This window comes from Miniopterus natalensis, chromosome 6 (genome assembly GCF_054644295.1).
Source record: "Miniopterus natalensis isolate mMinNat1 chromosome 6, mMinNat1.hap1, whole genome shotgun sequence".
Taxonomy (NCBI): Eukaryota; Metazoa; Chordata; class Mammalia; order Chiroptera; family Miniopteridae; genus Miniopterus; species Miniopterus natalensis.
Genome location: NC_142086.1, coordinates 56,994,235 through 57,016,635, shown reverse-complemented (window position 1 = coordinate 57,016,635; position 22,401 = coordinate 56,994,235). Strand labels below are relative to the sequence as shown.

General features: G+C 38.0%; 1 protein-coding gene across 1 annotated transcript in view; it reads right to left on the bottom strand.

Moving 5' to 3' along the window:
* Window positions 1–21,754, bottom strand: part of MCCC1 (methylcrotonyl-CoA carboxylase subunit 1) — a 53,178-nt gene extending 31,424 nt beyond the window's left edge. The window contains exons 1-7 of the mRNA XM_016218070.2: window positions 21,574–21,754; window positions 15,896–15,942; window positions 12,232–12,368; window positions 11,261–11,356; window positions 7,069–7,190; window positions 6,383–6,530; window positions 6,173–6,294 (exon numbers count right to left, since the gene is read on the bottom strand). Coding sequence (XP_016073556.2) covers window positions 6,173–6,294; window positions 6,383–6,530; window positions 7,069–7,190; window positions 11,261–11,356; window positions 12,232–12,368; window positions 15,896–15,942; window positions 21,574–21,662 — 761 coding nt within the window. The 5' untranslated portion in view covers window positions 21,663–21,754. The remainder of the gene's footprint in view (window positions 1–6,172; window positions 6,295–6,382; window positions 6,531–7,068; window positions 7,191–11,260; window positions 11,357–12,231; window positions 12,369–15,895; window positions 15,943–21,573) is intronic.
* Window positions 21,755–22,401: the final 647 nt, after the last annotated feature.

The following is a 22,401-nucleotide window of genomic DNA, read 5'->3' as shown; positions in this document are numbered from 1 at the left end:
CAGTATTAGGTTGAATAAGAGAGTGGTGAAAGTGGACACCCCTGTATTGTTCCTGTTCTTAGGGGAAATGGTTTGTTTTTGTCCATTGAGTATAATGTTGGCTGTAGGTTTGCCATATATGGCCTTTATTATGTTAAGGTCTGATCCCTCTATTCCCACTTTGCTGAGAGTTTTTACAAAAAATGGGTGTTGGATTTTATCGAATGCTTTTTCCACATCCATTGATATGATCATGTGATTTTTGTCTTTCAATTTGTTTATGTGATGTACCACATTTATTGACTTGTGAATATTGTACCAGCCTTGCATCCCTGGAATAAATCCCACTTGGTCGTGGGGTACGATCTTTTTAATATATTGCTGGATCCAATTTGCTAATAACTGGATTTTATTGTTAAGGATTTTAGCATCTATGTTCATCAGGGACATTGGCCTGTAATTCTCTTTCTTTGTAGTGTCTTTATCTGGTTTTGGAATTAGGCTAATGCTGGCCTCGCAAAAAGAGTTTGGAAGTGTTCCTTCCTCTTGGATTTTTTGAAATAGTTTGAGGAGGATAGGTGTTAATTCTTCTTTGAAAACTTTTTTATGATCAGAATATTTTTTTAAATCAACTCTTACAGTCAAATTTTATAAACTATGGCAGACTGAAAATTAAAATGTTAAGAAATAAATTAATATGGCTCATTAGTTTTTAAGACTATACTAACATTAAATCATTAAAAAACAAAAGCAAAAGAAGGCATTTTAATGTTGAGTATAAAATAGCAAAGTTACAAGAAATCACATTAAGAGTAAATGCACACAACACTTATGAAAACAAGGCTAATACAGACCATCTGGAGAGTACAACAAAGCATTCTTCTTAGTAGGCTTATTTTTATATGTTCACACTGTAGTTCACCTCACACATTCACCATCACAACACAAAAACAAGTGATCAGCAAATGTTTTCCCTATTGATTTTTTAAAACAGAAATTGTCAAACATAGAAGAAAAATTTAAAAACCCAGGAAGTCAGCCCTGACCAGTATAACTCAGTTGGTTGGGTGTTGTCCCATACATGGAAAGGTTGCTGGTTCAGTTCCCAGTCAGGGACATGGCTGGGTTGTGGGCTTGATCCCAGGTAGGGGGTGTGTAGGAGAGAATAGCCGATCAATGTTTCATTCTCGAATTGATGTTTTTCTCTCTCTCTCCCTCTCCCAAAAAAATCAATTTAAAAAAAAAATCTTAAAAATAAATAAATAAATAAATAAACAAACAAACAAACCAGGAGGTCTTGAAAATGTACTGTTCAGCACAGAGGCTCAGAGCTGTTCCTTTCTGTTCACCCCATGAAGTACTTCATTAAACCACTTGGAAGAATTTATTTTCTTGATATATCATTTCTACTGGATGTTCCATTTGAAAATTTTCCCACCTGTCCTACACAATAGGCGCTGATTTCTTCCTTTTGGATTTGCCTTCTTGACTTTTCCTCTTTTTATTTATCCTTAAGCTATAATCACCAAATACATTCTTATTATTATTTTGAACACATTATTAACTGTAAGATCAAATAAGAATAAGGGATTTTATTTTACCTTCATTGATTCCTTCTCTAACATTCTTTCTTTATTAATTCTTAGTTTCTAACCTGTATCATTTTCCTCCTCTTTGAGGAACTTCTTATCATCATTTCTTGCAAGGCAAGTCTACTGGTGACAAATTCCCTCAATTTTTGTTTGTCTGAGGACATCTTTATTTCTCCTTCATATCTGAAGGATAATTTCATTGCTTACAGAATTCTAGGTTTGTGTTTTTTCCTTCTACTCAATTCTTGTTTGCACGGTTTCTGTGAGAAGTCTGATGTACTATAGGAAGGTGTTTTCCCCCTCTGGCTTTTTCCAAGATGTTCTATTTGTCTTTGTTTTCCTGAAGTTTGAATATAACTTTAAATTTTCTTTGATATTTACCCTGTCTGATGTCCTCTGACCTTCCTGGTTCTGCAGTTTGGTGTCTGTCATTAATTTTGAAAAAATTGTGGCCATTATTACTTAAAATAGTTCTCCCACTCTCTCTCTCTCCCTCCCTCCCCCCTTCCCTCCCTCTCTCTTTCTCTCTCTCCTTGCAGTCAAATAAGCACATATTACACCTTTTAAAATTGTTCCACAGTTCTTGGATAGTTCAGTTACGTTGTATTTGTTTGTTTTCATTCCTATTTCTTATTTGTTTAGGAAGTTTCCATTGACATATGGTCAAGGTCACTGAATCTTTCTCCAGCTGTGTCCAGTTTACTGATGAGTCCATCAAATGTGTCCTTCATTTCTGTTATGTTTTTGATTTCTAGCATTTTCTTTTGATTTTCTTAAATTTCCATCTCTTTGCTTACATTACCCATCCGTTCTTGCATGTTTTTTACTTGCTCCATTAGAGCCCTTAACATATTAACCAGTTACTTTAAAATCCATAGATAATCCCCAAATTTGTGTCACATCTCAGTCTAGTTCTGATGCTTGCCTTGTCACTTCAAACTGTGCTTTCTCTTGCCTTTGAGTATGACTTGTAATTTTTTTCTTAAAAGCCAGATGTGATTGCCCTGGCCAATGTGGCTCAGTTGGTTGGACCATTGCACCATACACACCAAAAGGTGGTGGGTTCGATTCCTCCTGGTCAGGGCACATACCCAGGCTGCCAGTGTGGGAGGCAACCAATCAATGTTTCGCTCTCTCTCCCCCTTCTACACTCTAAAATCAATATAAATAAATAAATAAATAAATAAATAAATAAATAAATAAATAAATAAATAAATAAAGCCAAATGTGATATATCCCATACCAGGAACTGAGGTAGACAGACCTTTAATGCTTAATGTTAATCTGCTTGGAGGTATGTTGTGTTTAATGTTTGCAGCAGCTATAGGTGCCAGAGGCATCACTTTCCTCTAGAGGCCCCGTTTGACTTTTATTTTTCCTATTGTCTTTGAGCTTCCCCAAGAACTGCTTCCTAAACAGAGTCTGCAGCTCTTTCAGTTGTAATCCACTGCTACTATACAGGAGTAGGGGAGGGAAAGCACTCTATTATCTTATGATTAAATGTCAGTGTTTAAGTTCGCTTGACTTTGTGTTCAGAAGTGTTTCTTAAATATTTTTCACCCTTAGATAAAACAGCAGGTTAAAGGTTAGACTTGACTAACTGCCCTTCCCCAGGACAGAAAAGGTCTAGCAAAGTTTCCCTTGTAGTGTTGGCCTTTGTTTCTGAGAAAAGACCGCTCTGGGCCTATTTCAGAAGGTTACTTTTCTATCCCTCTAACCCAAAATTTTAATAAATTTTGCTTAGATTTTCACTGTGAGAAACTGGTGGGGTTCCTGGCAAAAAAAAAAACTAATGAAATTTGGGAGGTCCCTCCGACACTTGGGTTTAAGGAGTTTCTCACTGTCAAGCTAGTCCAAAATCAGCATCCAGTAATTTGTCAAAATTCCCATTTAAGCATTCCTACCAGTTTATGGCTCCAGCAGCTTCTGGTCCTGGCAAGTTGATCTTGGCTGTGATTCGCCATATTTACACATCTGCCCAGATTTTGGGGTGGCAGCTTGCCCTGTGGCCTCAGTTCTCTTATGGGTCTAAGTCACTGACTTTTATTCAGTTCAGCTTTTTACTTCTCTTCTGATGTGACAACTTCCAAGCTCTTTAATGCTGGAGCTGAACAGTCTGTTTTTCAAATTCCAATTATAAAACTCTACCACTTCTACTGACTCTCTCTTATTCTGTAGCTGCTGTAGCTGCTCCAGGGAAGAAAAAACCCTATAGGAGGGACTCCAGGTTCTGAAAGGAACATGTGGGGGCCACACTAAAAGCAGAACACAGTTTTCATTCTGAGATCTCAAAACTTTGACACATTTTTCTTTTGGCTCCTTACAAAGGAAGATCACAAAAGAGGATCTGTGTTTTCTGCTTTGATTCTGTAGCCATCAATCACTTGTGCTATTTTCCTTTTGCTGACTGATCTTCTCTGCTGCTTGGCCTCACTTAGAGGTTCTGGAGCACACTGTCTCAGAACAAGGGGGTGCATCAAGTCCTAGCTACTCAATCAGCCAACTGGGATCTGGCTAGACAAGGTGGGTACAGCTGGATTCTATTGTTAGGAATGCCTTGATATTTTCTAAAAGTTCTAAAGTTTTTATTTTCCTATTTACACATTAAATTCATCTAGATTACATATTGAGGGCGGAATCCAGTTTCTTTTATTACTCTCCAAATAGTACACTTTGAAGGCTATTTTCTGTCCCAGCCTTTCAGATAAAAGCAATAGCTGATCAGATCTGTAAAACATCTTGGTATCTACTTTTCTCAGTTATCAGCACCATCCTGACAATTTTCTGGCAATTCATTAATTTAACAGATAACTATTCAGCAGAATATAACATAGTTTATACAGTATAATTATTATGGTATTAAATTATTAGAAAATATGGCACAGAAATATATAGAAATGTTAATACTTAGTGAATGAGATTATGAGTGACTTTGTTTTCCAACTCCTGTATTTTCCAAAAGTTTGTAATGTATTCATATTACTTCTATATTTCAAAAAATATTATTGATGCCTATCATGAAGAAAGTAGTATGCCAGGTAGTAATATATAGGGGAAAATTAAAAAGAAATATACTAGCAGGTCCTTGATTCCCAGAAGCTTCCCAGCTACTGGGGGAATAAATTACAATGTGAGGTAATATATAGCTCACATTTCACAGGAAAAGAATTTACAACTTCAAAAAATGTTGCAGCAGAGAGTTACAGTAACCGAAATCACTAGCTGATGTCTCCACAACAATCTTACTCAAGAGTATGGCCAATTTGGAGAGTCAGCCTATCCTTTTGGAAAGATACTGTGGGAGGGAGCCATAGTTTATTTTAGAATCTCCTGTCTTTTCCTTGCTTCCCACTAGTGGGTGGCATGTCTTGTGCTCTCCCAATCCACTGGCCAATTTTGAGGTGGACAAACTCTAAATGAATTTAATTTACTGTGCCATGCTGAGGGGCGGTTCTAAGCTTTGTATGGTCTAAAACAAAAACAGTTTGGGGACCTTCTTCAAAAAGAATACGAAATTAGGTGCTGGAATTGGAAGAGGTTCATGCAAGGGAAGGACCTGAAGCTTCAATTCATTACCTTCAAGGTAAATGCCTCTCTGCTCATGGTTCCTAAATGGGTTATTATTCATAAAGTCACTTGACATACGGGATACCTATATCTACATCTATATGTATGTAAATTACCAAAAAGTCTATGAAACAGAAGGCTTTTCTAATCAGTACCTTATTTTAAGCAACAGACCTGAAAATAAAATTCCAGAAAATAAAAAATAAAAATAGATATTTACATGGCATTTGTTATCATGGTACCTGGAGAAGCGGTTTAGTGCAGTGGCTCAGAGTGTGAATTTTGGAGTCAAAATGCCTGGGTTGAAATCCAAGCTTCACTGCTTCTTAGCTGGGAGACCTCAGGCAAGTTATGTGATGTGACTACTCTGTGGCTCAGTATCCCTCACCTGCAAAATGGGAATAGCACCTATCTAAAGGGGTTCTTGCAAGAATTAGATTAGATTAGGACAGCAAGATTAATTAGTACATGTAAAATACTTAGAGTCTGGCACATGGTAAGTGCAATAGAAGTGTGAGCCATTAGTATTATTTGTTAACACATCACTTACAATTACAATTCAACTGGGTAACTATTCCCGTTTTCTGAGCATCTCAACTGATGCTTATGGAGCTCTGTAAAATATAGCTTAATTTCTTACAAGAATTTTTTTTATTTTAAAAAGACCCTAAATTCCATCAAAGAGTAATGGATTGAATGAATTAAGGGCATATCAATATCACTGGTTTTTAAGTTCAATAAAAAGAATGAGGTAGACGTATATGTACTGGCATGGAAAGATGTCTGATATAATATTATATGAGTCTATTCACCGTTCTTTTGTATGTATGTTGTATCCTGTTTGTATATGTATCAATGTTTCTATTCACATAGAAAATGCCTGGAAGTATGCATGCCATACCATAAGAGTGGGTAGATCAGGGGGTGGGACTGGGGAACTTATGTACTTATATCCTATCATAACTTTGTATTTTATATATGTATTTCTTTTATAACTTAAAAAAATCTGAGTCAGAATAAAAAGCTAAACCCACCTTGGTGTGTCCACGAACTTCTCAATCAGCATAGCATCGTCGTTGAAAGACTTCTTAGCTTCCCTCCGTGCCGATTCTAACTGCTCTTGAAATTCTTTTTCAGACCTAGCAATCCTCATACCCTAAAATGGAAAGATAGTTATGACTACAACATAAATAAAACAAAGGAGACTAGCCTGAAATGAAGAACACAAGCATGCACAGTCTTACCTTCCCTCCTCCACCACGGACGGCTTTAATCATGACGGGGTAGCCGATCCTTCTAGCCTGCTCTCTCAGGCATTGGTCTGTTTGGTCATCGCCGTGATAACCTTCCACAACAGGGACTCCAGCAGCAGCCATTATGGATTTGGATGTACTTTAGAATAAAAAAACCCGATACCCAAATTCTATGAAATACTTCATACAAGAAAAACAAATGCATGCCAGTCTATAAAATATAACAGAACTTTTTATTTCATTTTAATTTTAAAAAGATATTTTCTTTTTTATTGAATTTATTGGGCTAGCATTGGTGAATAAAATTATACCAGTTTTAGGTACACAATTCTATAATATATCATCTGTATTATAATGGAACTTTTCAAAGAAAACATCCCATAGATAAAGAACTAAGTCCGAGACAACAAATATTAATACAAATATTAAAATGCGTGTTAATTTCCTTCAATCCAGTTTTTCATGTGGTAGTTCATCCTTGTTTTTATCCCCCCAAAAGAATTAGCATATTTATTAGAAATTCTAATTAGCTGAATATTTTCTGTAACTCACTGGAGTGCCAGATAAACAATTTATGCCTATGACAACAAAAGTGTTTGATTAACATGTCTATTATAGGTAAAACAAATAATTTAAATTGAATTTCCTATGGTTGTATTTAAAAGATAAACTCATACCTCTTTATACCCATGTCTCTAATTGCAGATGAAGGAGGTCCTATAAAAATAATTCCTTCTTGCTCACATAGTTCAGCAAATTCCACGTTTTCTGAAAGAAAACCATACCCTGGGTGGATAGCCTAGAAGTGAGAAATGAAGACAAATTTAGTAGTGTTCCACCTGCAAACTGCTGCAGGTGACGTCATTTTCTCTGGGGAGGCCTCTCCCTATGCTAGTGATACCTACACTATGGTCTCTATCAAAATTTGTTTCTAACAGATATATAAAATATTCTATATTGAAGTTCTAAAGCCTTACCTGAACCAGAAGAATCTGTATTTCTTCTCATGGTGGTAATATATACATAGCATAAACCTCCATTTAACCACTCTTAAGTATACAATTCAGTGGCATTAAGTACATTCACAATGCTTTGCAACCATTACCACCAACCATCTCCAGAATGTTTTCATCACCACAAATAGACACTCTGTACCCATTAAACATTAACCCCCTTCCCTGGTAACTTTCTGTCTTATAAATTTTACTTTCTGTCTCTATGAATTTGTTTATTCTAGGAACCTGATATAAGTGGAATTATAGAAACTTATCCTTTTGTGTCTGGCTTATTGCACGTAGCATAATGTTTCTGATGTTCATCCATGTAGTAGCATGTATCGGAATTTCATTCCTTTTTTAAGGCTGAGTAATATTCCCCTGTATGTACATATTCCACATTTTGTTTACCACTCACCTGTTGATGGATATGGATTGTTTCCACCTTTTGGCTATTATGAATAATGCTGCTATAAACTTTGATGTACACGTATCTCTTTGAGTCCCTGCTTTAAATTCTTTGAAGTATATATCTACAAATGAAATGGATGGATCATATAGTAGAGAAGAACCTGTGTTTTAATTTAAAATAATACTGCTATTAGGGTAGAATGTCAAGGAATATTTGTAAGTAGGAACAAAGGTAATGGGTATTTCCTGACTCTGCCTTTGTATGGAGCTGGCCTAGCACTGAAACTGAGAAGAGCACACTAGCACAACCACACCTCATTTACGTCCAAGTCACTGTGTGCACAGGTCACCTTTCTAAAAAGAAAACCGAGAAGCAAACAGAAAGCCAAATATTAAAGTCTGCACATACTTTAGTGAAAGAGGATTCCCTCAGACTTCTGCCTAGTTATTTGCAAGTTACTCAGAGTTCTAACGAATTTATTTATCTGGCTTTCTCACTCACTGAAGAGGGCAATCAGTGACCAAAGAACAGTGTGCTTTCTCAGGGCAAACATGCTGACAGGAAAGAGGGAAGACATGGGAAAGCAGGCAGCAGCTTAGCTTATTTAGTGAGGGATGAAACAACTCGCTCTCCCACTTCAGTAGCCCTCAGGGCAGTTTTGTTATTCTAAAATAATAACTATAATCAAGTAAATGTAAAAAGGAAGCTCCGCCAACCCTATTTCAAAATAGTTTCATCTAAAGAACATTTCCAACTTAAAATGGAAGCTTCTGATGTCGGAAACTCATATGAATAGAAAAATCCAGATCTTACCGACAGCAAACAAAATGCTAAATACTGAATAAAATGCTAAAAGTTACATTTTGATGTCACTTTGGAATTTTGTTTCTTTTAAACCAGGGGAGGGGAACGTCCAGCCCGCAAAGTCATTTGGTCTGGCCCTGCCAAGGCCTCACCAAAGAGAAGCAGTTCCAGCCATCACATTAGGGGTGAGTTGATTAAATCTTTGACCAAAAAATTAGCTGGCTAATTTTTAAGTGGATAATTTTATATGGCCTGTGAATGATGTTATAAATATCCAAATGGCCCTTGGCAGAAAACAGGTTCCCCACCCCTGTAAATTTAAACCAGTGTTCGATTTTGGACATTTTCTATGATATGGTCAAACATTTTTATGCTGGGCAAAGTGAAAAAGTCTGCACTCAGTCCTCCCTGTTTTTTTTAACAGTTTTTTTGGGATATATGACTTACAATATATAACATTCATCCATTTATAGTTTTATGAATTCGGTAAATTCATACAACTGTGCAACTTACTACAATCCAGTTTTAGAGTATCTATCACTCAAAAAAGTTCCTGTGTGCCCATGTGCATAACTAATTAATTCTTACTTTTAGAGCCAAGCATCTACTGACCTGCTGTCTCTACAGTTTAGCCTTTTTTAGACATGTCCTAGAAATGCAATCATGTAGTGTACAGTCTTGTATATCTGACTTCTTTAACTTACAGTAATTTTTTGAGGTTCATCCCTGTTGTTACCTGCACTGGTTGTTCATTTCTTTTTATAGAATTGATTCCATGATAGATACAGCACATTTAGTTCATGCATTCATTTGGATTTTTTTCCAGGATGAGCCATTATGGATAATGCTATTGTGAACATTCATACAAGCCTATTTTTCACTTCTCTTGGGTAAATGCTCAGGAGGGCAACTGTTGGGTCAAAATATGGTAAGTATACGTTTAACTTTTTAAAAACCAGCCAAACCGTTTTCTAAAGTAGCTGTCCTACTCTGCATTTCTACCAGCAATGTAGGATGGTTCCAAGTTTCTCCACATCCCTGCCAACATTATCTGTTTTACTTATAGCATCATAGTGAGTGTGAAATGGTATCAGTGGTTTTCCTTTCAGTTTCCCAAATGGCTAATGATATTGAGTATCTTCTCTTGGGCTTATTGACCATTTGTGTATCTTCTCTGGTGACATGTGTCTATTCAAATTCTTGGCCCATTTTCTTCAATTGGGTTGTTTGGTTGTAAAATGTTTCTTATATATTCTGGATACAAGTCCTTATCAACTATATGTTTTGCACATATTTTCTCCCAGTCCATGGCTGATCTTTTTATGTTCTCAATGGTTTCTTTTGAAGAGCAAAGGTTTTAGATTTCGGTGAAGTCTATTTTATCAACTTTTTCTTTTAGGGATCTTGTTTATGATATCATATCTAAGAAATCATTGCCTAACTTTCTCAAAGATTTTCTCCTATGTTTTCTTCCAGAAATGTTATAGTTTTAGGTCACCCATTTAGGTCTATGCTACATTTCAAGCTATTCTTTTTTAATGAAAAGTGTAAGGTAAGAGTGTAGAAACTAAACTTTAGGTTCATCTTTTTTTTTTTTTTAGGTACATCTTTTTGCATATAAATACTCAATTGTTCCAGCACCATTTGTTGAAAAGACTACCCTTTCCCTATAAAATTCCTTTACCTTTATTCAAAAATTAATTGACCATAAATGTGCAACTTTCTATTCTGTTCCATTGACCTATACATTTATTCTTCTGATAACACACTGTTGGCTACTGTAGCTTTATAATGAGTTTTGAAATCTAAGAGTCTAAACCCTACAACTTTGTTAGTCTTTTCAAAATTGTTTTAACTATATTCTAGGCCCTTTGGCTATTTGAGGATCAGGCTTGTCAATTTCTACAAAATAGCCTGTTGGTATTTTGATATAGAGTGAATTAAATCTATAGATCAATTTGGAAAAAACTGCCATCTTAACAATATTGAATCTTCCAATGATATATCTATCCATTTTCTTAGAATTCCTTTAATTTCACTCAGCAATGTCTTAGTTTTCAATACATTGGTCTTGAAATGCTTTTGGTAACTTTGTAACTAAGTATTTGATTTTGATGATAATATTATGAATGCAACTGTTTTCTTAATTTCATTTTCAAAGTGTTTGTTGCTAGCTTCCTTTCTTTTGAAGAGATACTTAATTTGATAGAACTCTGATGAACTAGATAAATACGCTCCCTTCAAACTAAAAAGAAAAGCAGCTAGCTACTTGTGAATACAAAGTTTGACCACACGTTCTGGGAATGACCTCGAGAAGTTTAATTTCTCTTAAGAATAATTTAATATGTCCAAACCACAGTATTCTTGAGCATTTGAACAAATTAAAAAGGAAAAAACCAACAATACTATTACTACCACCAGTGGGCAATTTCCCTACCTATCAGGTATATATTTAGCTGCCAATTCACACTGGTGGGTCACAAAGTTACAAGCCTGTTTAAGATTGTTCATTCCATAGTACTAATATGCTTTTTAACAGGAAAGATAGAAAACTGGAAATGGCTAAAAATAGAAAAGAGAGTTCTATAAATAAGTACTTTCATGAAAATTGTGCAATACTTATGACTTTTGTGTTGTAAATCTCTTCATCACTCCTACCTGTGCAGCAGAGATCTTGGCCACTTGAATGATCTTTTCCATAGAAAGGTAGCTCTGCTGAGAGGGAGCAGGACCGATGAAATGTGCTTCATCTGCCTGTTTAACAAATATTACATGTTTTAAAAACCACAAGCCTCATACTCTATACAGAACTGCTTCAGGGACATAGTTATAAATAGAAATGCTGGCTCCCTAAGAACAATACAGAAGTACTAGCTCATACCAATGCTATAAAAATAAGCCACTTTGAAATTTTTTGCATGAAGAGAATGTCAAAATTTGAATTTTAGGTATATATCACACACTAAAGTAAAATGAAAGTGGCTTAGGTTAGAAAGCAACAGGAATTAGTCACAATATGAGACAGAAAAGTGGCTAGAAAGCTGCATGGGCCTGCTGTGCAATTCTGCAAGGCCAGGTGAAACTGATCACCGTGGGTTTGTCAGTGTTTAGAGATTTGCTGCAGACATAACGAAGGACAATAGTTGAATTCATCCATGTCTGGGTTCTGTATGGTGGATAATAGATAGTCATAATTGCTAACACATACAAACCTCAGGAGGGTCCTTTTAGTTATACTTTCGAGTGACTTGTCTCAGATTCCTTGGCCAGTAAATAGTAGTTGCTAAGACTACAATCTTGATCCTTTCCTTCTATATCAGGGATGGGGATATGAGCCACTCAAAGTGTGGTCTGTGCACCAGCCACATTCTGCGAATTGTTTTAACCAATCTTTATTGATAAGACCTTTCCTGTAAATCAACTACACCACAGAGTACACTGTTTAGTTCCACTGGTGTCACATTTGGAAAATGTTCCCAAGGGGAATTACTAGCAAGCAGTTGAATGTACCTACTGAAACCCTGTCAACACTAGCAAACATAAACTCTCCACATAAAGAACTAAAATACTGACACACTAAACAAATATGATCACTTACAAAATCTGACTTCCAGTTTTTAACGACATACCATGTCTACATGCATGGAATTCCTGTCAGCCTCACTATAAACAGCCACGGACTGTACACCCATTTTTTTAGCTGTTTGAATCACCCTGCAGGCAATTTCTCCTCTGTTGGCAATGAGGACCTTGGTAATGCTTCGTCCTGAAACACCATAAAAACGATACAAAAAAATGTTACTGGGGAGCAAGGAATGAGAATGCTAAATAAATATTCTATATTAACAAACTGATAAGCATTTATGTTAGTAAAATCAGCATAACAGAGCCTAAAGTAACCATTTTAGCTAATATTAGACAGTGCATTTCTTGTCACTGAAACTCAAGATATTCTTATTAACATAAACTCTTAAATGACTCAGATTTTTCAACTTAAAATGAAATTAAAAGATGCTTTGTTATGCAAAAGATCAAAATAGCTTTTAAAAACCCATCGTTAATAATAATCTGTTTAAATTTTATTTTTCAATTACAGTTGGTATTCAATATTATGTTAGTTTCAGGTATAGAGCATAGTGGTTAGGCAATTACATAACTTACAAAGCGATCCCCTGATAATTCAGGTACCCATCTGGCACCATACATAGTTATTAGAATATTATTGACTATATTCCTTATGCTGCACTTTACATTCCTATGACTATTTTGTAACTACCAATTTATACTTTTCAATCCCTTTACCTTTTTCACCAAGCCCTCCAAACCCCTGCCACCTGGCAATCCTAAGTTTGTTCTCTGCATCTATGAGTCTGTTTCTGTTTTGTTTATTTTGTTCTTTAGATTCTTCATATAATTGAAATTTGACTTTCTATGTTGGATTTATTTCACTTAGCATAATATCCTCTAGGTCCATCCATGTTGTTGCAAACGGTAAAATTTCATTCTTTTTTATGGCTGAGTAATACTCCATTGTATATATGTACCACTTCTTTACCCACTTGTTTACTGATGGACAGCTGAGTTGCTTCCATATTTGGCTATTGTAAATAATGCTGCAATGAACATAGAGGTGCATATATCTTTTTGAATGAATGTTTTGGGTTTCTTCGTATATATACCCAGAAATGGAGTTGCTGGGTCATAACTCAGTTCTATTTTTAATTTTTGGAGGAACCTCCATACTGTTTTTCATAGAGGCTGCACCAATTTGCATTTTAACATTGCATGAGGGGGTTCCCTTTTCTCCACACCCTCACCAACACTTGTTTGTGGATTTACTGATGACAGCCATTCTGACAGGTTTAACATCGCATTGTGTTAATTTGTATTTCTCTGATGACTCATGACATTGAGCATCTTTTCACACATCTAATAGACATCTGTATGTCCTCTCCGGAGAAGTGTCTATTCAGGTCCTCTGCCTATTTTTTTATTGGATTGCTTGTTTTTCTGGTTTTGAGTTGTATGACTTCTTTATAAATTTTGGATATTCCCCCCTATTGGATGTATCATTTGTGAGTTGGTTGTCCTATTCAGTTGGTTGTCTTTTCATTTTGTTGATGGTTTCCTTTGCTGTGCAAGAACTTTTTAGTTTGATGTAGTACAATTTATTTTTTCTTTTGTTTCCTTTGCCCAAGGAGATATAGCAGAAAGAATACTGCTAAGAGAAATGTCAGAGTTTACTGCCTAAATTTTCTTCTAGGAATTTTGTGGTTTTGAGTCTTACATTTAATTCTTTAATTCATTTTGAGTTTATTCTTGTATATGGTGTGAGAATACGGGCTAGTTTCAGTTTTTCCATGCATTTGTCCAATTTTCCTAACACTATTTATTGAATAGACTATCTTTATCCCATTGTATGTTTTTGCCTCCTTTGTCAGAGGTTATCTGACCATATAGGCATGGGTTTATTTATGAGCTCCCTACCCTGTTCCATTGATTTATGTGTCTGTTTTTATGCCAGTACCATGCTGTTTTGATTACTACAGCCTTGTAGTACAGTTTGATAACAGGTACTGTGATACCACCAACTTTGTTCTTTCTCAAGACAGCTGTGTCTATTTGGGGTCTTTTGGAGTTCCATATAAACATCTGGATTACTTGTTCTAGTTCTGGGAAATATGCCCCTGGGATTTTGATAGGGATTGCACTGGATCTATAGATTGTTTTGGGAAGTATGGACATTTTAACAATGTTAATTCTTCCTATCCATGAGCAGGGCAGAGTAGTCTTGGTTGCACGTCCTTACTTTTCATTACCTTGAATATTTCAGGCCAGTCCTTGCTGGCCTGAAATATTTCTGTTGAGAAGTCAGCTGAAGCTGACAATCTTAAGGGAGCTCCCTTGTAACTTTCTCTTGCTGCTTTTAAGATTCTCTCTTTGTCTTTAACCTTTGCCATTCAAATTATGATGTGTCTTAATGTGGACCTCTTTGAATTCATCTTTTTTGGGACTCTGCACTTCCTGGACTTTCATGTGTTTTTCCTTCACTACGTTAGGAAAGTTTTCAGTCATTATTTCTTCAAATAGGTTCTCAATTCCTGCCCTCTTTTTTCTTCTGGTACCTCTACTATTATGCAGATGTTCTTACACTTGACGTTATCACATAAGTCCCTTAACCTATCCTCATTAAAAATATATTTTTTTCTTTTTGCTGCTCTGATTGGGTGTTTTCTGCTACCTTGTCTTCTAAATCACTGATTGGATCATCTGCTTCATCTATTCTGCTGTTGATTCCTTCTAGTGTATTCATCATTACAGTTATTGTAATAATAACTAACCTTTAAATAAGTACTTTCTCTGCTCCAGGTCCTGCGCTAGAAAAACTCTATCTAGACTTAAACCTTCACAATAATCATATTAAGTAGATATAATTATTATCTCAATTTTAAAACTGAAGAAATTAAGATTGACAACGATAATACCTTCCTGAAATTATACAGATAAAAAAAAAATGGTGGATCCAAGATTGAACCCAGGTTAGCTTCACTCCATAATTTGAGTTCTTAGACACTCTGCTGCACTACCTCTGTCACTCTGAGCACAGGGATATGTGGTTCTCTTTACAAAGTAAATGAATATTGCACCAGTTCATCAGTGCTACAATGATATGATATTATATTAATATATGAAATCCACTTTCATCACTACACATGGAATAAGTGTTCTTTGACAATTCATAAGTTGTTGTTTTTTCCACAAAAAATAAGGTTTTTATATATTTTAAAACAATGTTTTTCAATAAGGATCTATAGAGCCCAAGAGTTGCTGGAATGAAGTATGCATGTGTGTTTAGTGGGGAGGGGAGGGAACTACAGCTATCGACCACAAGTTATATTTCAGTATGTTTTATAGTTGGGAATTTCATGTAAGCTTTTATTTGAAAAAAATTTTTTTAAAGTCCTGCTACTTAAAATGCATGTTATAAAGCATTGGTTTAGATCATCACAGTTATGTTTTTCCAATACAATACACTATGAGAGTCAGACAGAAACAACATAAATATAAAATGTTCTCCATATTTCCCTATATATTTTAAACTTGACAGCAAGATATGTGACATAAAGGAGGTAAAAACCATGACAATACTTACTAAAAAAATTATCACAAAAATCCAAAACTTCAAAAGTATATGAGAACTACTTCTATTACGCACAAATTAAAGGATTAAACATTTCCATCTCTTGGTTCACAGCCAGAAGCAAAGCCAAAGACTACAAAAACTGTTAATACCTGTAGTTGTTGCATACTTCATGGTTCTTTGCTTCCAAGCCCATCTCCTATAAAATGAGTCCAAATGGAGTTATAATTAAACAGAATATGCAAAACCAGTCAATATTCTCTCAAAATAATCTAAATTTTTAAAAACTTGAAACCAAGTACAGATATGACCTTAATTAAACCTTAAGCCTATAAAGTGATTTACTAAGACATTCTTTGTGGAAATAAAACTAATCTAGAAATCAGGAGTTAACAGTTCTGGCTGTTCTCCCTGGCAGTACGCGTCCTTGAATGAATCATTTAACCTGCTTGCTCCTGAGACTGGCATATGACCAGAGTCAAAGATGATTGATTGGAAAGCCAAGGTACTTCAAGATCATCTAGTTCAGCCTGGCTGGAGTGGCTCAGTTGGCTGAGAGTCATCCCGTGCACCGAAAGGTTGCTGGTTCAATTCCTAAGGGTCTATGGAGAGCACATCGATCTCTTTCTCTCTCCCTTCCTCTCTATAAAAGCATGTCCTTGGGTGGGGATTAAAACAAAAATCTAGTTCAGCTTTTTTCAATTTTTTTTACTAGAACCCAAAGTAAAAACTGTATTTGACCTCACAACCAGGTACGCACACAAAACATAAGTTTCATAAAAGAAGACTTTCTCTGTATTTTATTTTTATTCTATTTTGTTCTATTCCATTTTATTAAATAAAATACGCTGGTCAAACTATAGTTTGAAGAATACCAATATACCTCAACCCTCTGATAAGGTTTGAACAATTAGGTCCAAAGAAGAAAAGGGAAGGAGCTGAACAAGGGAAGGGGAAAGAATGCTGGTTGTAAGACCTGCTGGAGGAGCCACCCACTCACCAGCTGCTGGTGATCCTGGGCAAGCCGCTCTACATCAATGTTTCTCAGTCTTTTGTTTTCATTACCACCCCTTAGAAAATTTAAATACTAAGAAGTAAGATTTTTGTAGGCGGGGTTGAGATTTGAAGGGCTACAAATCATGGTGATATCTGTTAAAAAGAAGACGACAGGCCGAAAATGGCTTAACTTGTACTAAAGCCCATGATACCAAACCTAGATTTAATATCTGGTCTAACTGCTGTTCCAACCTCTCCCAGAAATACAGTCTTAATCAACCAGTCCGGAATTTTCCAGTCAGCATCAGTTCAATACCCTCCTCCCATAGAAAGAGGCAATCTACATGATAAAAACTCTTGCTGTTCCCTTCCCCCCAAAGTAAGGTGTCCTCGTCTAAAAACAATCCTTCTTTTATTTAATATCTCCCTGCACAATCCCTAGAAGCACACTTCTAGTTGCTAGATGGAATTTTGCTTTTTAACATACCTAAGATTTTTTTCACTCTCTCAAAAACGAATTTTTTTTTACAGCTGTTGAGGTTTAGGTCAGGCAAGATACTGTACAATGGCATGTTGATTATTTTGAATTAAAAATCCCTTGAGAAGCAGCAGGAGTGGCAGGAGCTCTCTGATTCTCCTCTGTCTCTCTAAATGCAGGAAATAAATCTCTTTGTGATAAGTGCCCTACCTGAAGTAGAGTTTGCCACACCAAAATATGCCTCTTTGGGGATATTGATCACTTTAGGTTGGCTAATTTTAAGAAACAGTAAACATGGGAGAAGCTTTGAAAATCAAGTAGAAGTTAGCCTTTATAAGAGGACATTTACATTTGTAAGGGAAATCTCATTTTGTAAGGTTATTTCCCTTACTGTACTAGGAAGAAGCTATCTAAATCTCTACAAACCATTATCTCTGCAGGTGTGCACTTCAATCTGCATAGTAATCTACCCTTGTTAACTGTGCTTAATCCTATAACTGATTCTCCATCCCTAACATCTTTAGTCTTGAGCTGAAGATGGTATTTAAAGTGATGGTTTCCCCCATTTTTGCAAGTTACTTAGTTTTCCTGGGTCTCCCCAATATATACAGGAGGTATATATGTTATTAAACTTCAATTTGTTTTTTTCCTGCTAATGTTTCTCGTGTCAATTTGATTATTATTTGAACCAGAAGAACCTTGAAGGGCGGAGGGAAACTTTTCCTCCTCACTACAGGGCAATCTGTATACTTACTGCTCCGTGATGCCCACTCAATCAAATGTTGCCATCTATGAAGGGCTGATGGGAAGACCCACAGCTTTAACATTAAACTTCCACAAGATGACCTCCTCAAGAAGCTACTGTTGCCCAGCCAGGCGTGGCTCAGCGGTTGAGCGTCAACCTAGGATCCAGGCAATTGGGGTTCGATTCCTGGTCAGGGCACATGCCTGGGTTGTGGGCTCGATCAATGACTCTCTCATCATTGATGTTTCTATCTCTCTCTCTCTCTTGTCCTCTCTCTGAAATCAATAAAGATATATTTAAAAAAAAAAAAAAAAAGAAGCTACTGCTTTCCCAAATCTTTCCAATTCAGCTGACCTCACTTTCTTGATCTTCAAGGAAGGGGAATCAACTTTCCTGATCTTTATAAGGTATTTTCTAGTTCATAGCATCTTCCCATCACACTCTTCAGATAGGTTTCTGATAAGATTCAAGGCCCATCCTGGGTAGATGTGTCTACAGAATGGCTGCTTTTTGTTAAATCCATATTAATCTTTAAAAGACGGCATTTAAAAGACAGCATCATACAAACTCCATATATTTTCCAGGATCGACTGTACAAATAATGGTTTCTTTCCTTTTGCCTGTAAAAAAGAATGTATATGCTTAAGTTTCTGAGTATTTAACCTTTAAAAGACGGCATTTAAATTCCATCAGCATTTAAATTCGGCCAGCGGGACCCACTCCTTGCCGGGAACCAAAGTTCCCTTTCATCAGATAAAGGTTAAGACTTAAGTTTCAAGGCCATTGCTGACTTAAAGTTTTCTTCTGCCATTTTCTTTCTTAGGATTTTTAAAAAATATATGATTTTATTGATTTCAGAGAGAGGAAGGGAGAGGGAGAGAGAGATAGAAACATCAATGATGAGAGAGTCCTCATCAATCAGCCGCCTTCTGCAAGCCCCCCACTGGGAATCTAACCTGCAACCCCGGCATGTGCCCTGACCAGGAATCAAACTTCACTCTCCTGGATCATAGGTCAATGCTCAACCTCTGAGCCATGCCGGCTGGGCTTCTTCTGCCATTTTCTAGTGAACACAGACAGACAACCACACACACCACTTAATTATAATCCTCTAATCCAACAATGGTTTGATTGACCTATTCAATTTTTCGCCATTACCTAAGCTACAACTTAAAACAATGGCTTGAAAACCAAGGTGAATAAGTTGCTTTTGAAACAGGTAGAACAAAACGTTCCCTCAAATTGCTCCATTGAGTCATGCCCTATGGGAACAAATTGCTCCACAGAGTTAAGCCTGCCAGAACTGTGGCAGTTATCAATAACTATCTAAAACAATGCCCTAGGAACTACACTGACTTCTTTTTAGTTTGCTTTTTAAATCTAAAGCCAAGCCACAAACCCCAAAGAAAAATTCAATACCTGGTTGGGAAAGTTCTTTCCTGCATACCATAGTAAGTTTTGCATAATTCCAGAATTCCTCGCCTTACTGACACATACCTGGACTTTAGTGAGACCCCAGTGTTCCTAAAAAAGAACTTATACCCTGGTTGGTTTAACCCCAGCAACTTCCCTGTTCCCAAGGAATAAAAACCTGAAGCCCTACAATAAGGGTGCAGAACCTCATGCCCTATCTCAGCGTTCTTATCCTCTGCAGAGCCTCAATAAATCTGCCTTTGCTTTTATCAGTGTCCCTGGTCTAAATACTTTTTAAAAAAATGTATTTTTAAAAAATACATCTTTACTGATTTCAGAGAGAGGAAAGGAGAGGGAAAGTGAGAGATAGAAACATGATTGATGAGTCACTGATTGGCTACCACCTGCACGCCCCCTACTGGGGATTGAGCCCACAACCTGGGCATGTGCCCTGACCAGGAATCGAACCTTGACCTCCTGGATCAGAGGCCCATGCTCAACCCCTGAGCCATGCTGGTTGTGAGGCAGGAACCGCCGCTATTTTAGGAAGATTCCCCATCTCAGGTATCAGCTTACCTGCCTGAATGTATGTGTAACCTTACCTGACCTCTGTAACCTCGCCCACTATTTTCGTGCCAAAAGCAGGCCCGACCTCTGACCCTATAAAGCTGACCCAAGCCCTTTGTTCGGGGCCCAGAATTTGGAGACTGCCTCCTCTGGAACTGCATGCGTTAATAAAGGTCTCCTTTCGCCTCCTCCGGTGTATGGCCTGAGTCTTTTCCGCTACAGTTGGGCTAAATTCTTTTTTATTAGGAGAGGAGAACCCAAACTCATTGGTAACATTCACATTTATAAAATTCTACCACTAGATTTCTTTTCTCTGAGTTACTAGAGAATCATGATATAAAAAGAAATGTAAGTGCCCTCTACACTGATAAGGTTTTAAATTCTATATGCCAATGCAACTGTAATACTTTCCAGGTGACAGCTACTTGAGAACAAATCTATACACAATAGCTAAGGTTTAAGAGGGAGAAGGAAGAGATTGAAAGTGTGTCTGTATAGTATGAAGAGCCCTGTAAACCTAGGAAAATAAAACTCAGGAGAAAGAGAAGAGCACTAATACTGCTTCTACTAACTGTCTTATTCTGCTCTGGGGCAAGTCCTACAGTTAAATAACTGAAAATCCAAGACACTGAAATTATGGAAAACAAAAGCAAACAAGAAACTTGATCTAAATGGTTGAGTCTGCAAAGGGTACATCCGTTATTGATTCATATGCACCAGATTCCATTAAGCCTCTTTCCATGCAGTAATTCATTTAATTCACACAATCCAAGGTACTAGAATTATCTCCTGTAGGTACTGGTATCATCACCTTCTCCTAGGTCAGATCATTGAAACACAGAAATATTAAGTAACTTGCCCAAGGTTGCTCACACACCTTGTGAGTAGCAAGGCTGAGGCCCCTGACTTCCAAGTCTGTGCCCTTCAGCCCTAAGCGATGCTGTCTTTCCGGAGTGATGGAGAATGATGATGATGATGAAGCAAAGGAAGATAAAGAAGCCTGCTACCTGGAAGCAGGAGGGTGTCTTCCCTGCGAAACTTATTGTCACCGAAGATTAAGCTCAAAATTTGAAAAGGATCTGGAGTCAGGTGAGCTAGAGTTAGTCATGTATGGCTTTGTTTAAACGTGCATTCAGAGCTGCTGATAAAAGTTTCTCAGCCCTCTGGAAGGTAACTTGGCTTTTGCTAACTTGATTCATTCCAAAAATGAGAAAGGACTCCAGCAGTCTTTGAGCTGGAGGCTCTGAACCTAAGGCTGGGGGACAGCTGAACCTAAAGGGACTTTGAGGGCATCCTGGCCCACCACTTGCTACTTGTCACCTTAGACGAGTCGTCGACGCCTTTGGGTTCACGAGAACCGGGATTATATCCCCCCTCCCCCGCAACGCAGGGCAAGCACAGGGACTGGGGTAGGAGCTGCACGCGCGCAGTGCCAGCCCTGATGGCCAGGGGAGCAGGGGGTGGCAGCCGGGCTCCGCCCCTCCCCCACTCCTCATAATTGGAAAAGCGGGAGCAGGCCGAGCGCTGAAGGGTGGATGGGGGGAGGGGGAGGAAAGGGAAAGACTGGGGCCCGGACGTCTCCCTCTCGACACCCTGACTAAAAGCAGAACCCCCCGGAAAGGGGCTGTTACCTCGGCGGCGGCAGCAGGCTCGGGAAACGTTGCCATTGGTTCCTCTCCGCCGCCACCAGCCGCACCAGCACCACAGAGGCCGCCGCCATGTCCCCGCAGCCCCACGGCTCTCCCACGCCAAAGCGCGCACCAGCTGCGCGCCGCGCACGGCCGGAGCTCGTTCAGCTCTGCAAGCTTCTTGTCCGCCGCCGGCCACCGTCTACGTCAAAACTGTGCAGTGGGCCGACCCCAGGGCGGTGGGCGTCTCCTCCAAAGCCAATGGGAACACAGAGCAGCGCCTCTGTGAGGCGATTGGCCAATCGGGCGGCGAGCCCGCGGAGGAGTGGCCCCTGCCGTCCCCGCCTCCGGAGCCCGGCACCTGATCCCCGAGGGGTCGTCCCGTCCTCCGTCTCCTTGGGACCCACGGTTTCGGATCGCGGTTTCTCGACGCTGTCTGCGGGCTTTCTTGGCTCTGGTTCGGCTTCAAGTAGAACCTTCCTTGTGATCTTCATCATTAAAGCCGCGGGGAAGCAGCGGAGGGGGGGCCGTGGGGCAAGAGTCAAACGGGGTGGCGAGCAGGATGCAAAACTCTCGTGTTCTCAAAAAGTGAAGGAAAAAACGAAACTAAACTAAATAACTAAAATAAAAATGTAAAACCTCCTGAACGCTTGAAAACGTTTTAATTGACTATTGGGGAAAAAGGGAAAGTTAAAACCAAAGTTGCCGGATATCTAGAAAATACAGATGCTGAAGCACTACGTGTAGATAGATGCTCATTTGGTGTCGCTGAAGCGGGGGATTCACAGCGAAAGCAAATGAAACATCCAGGGCGAGGGTTAGAAATAGACA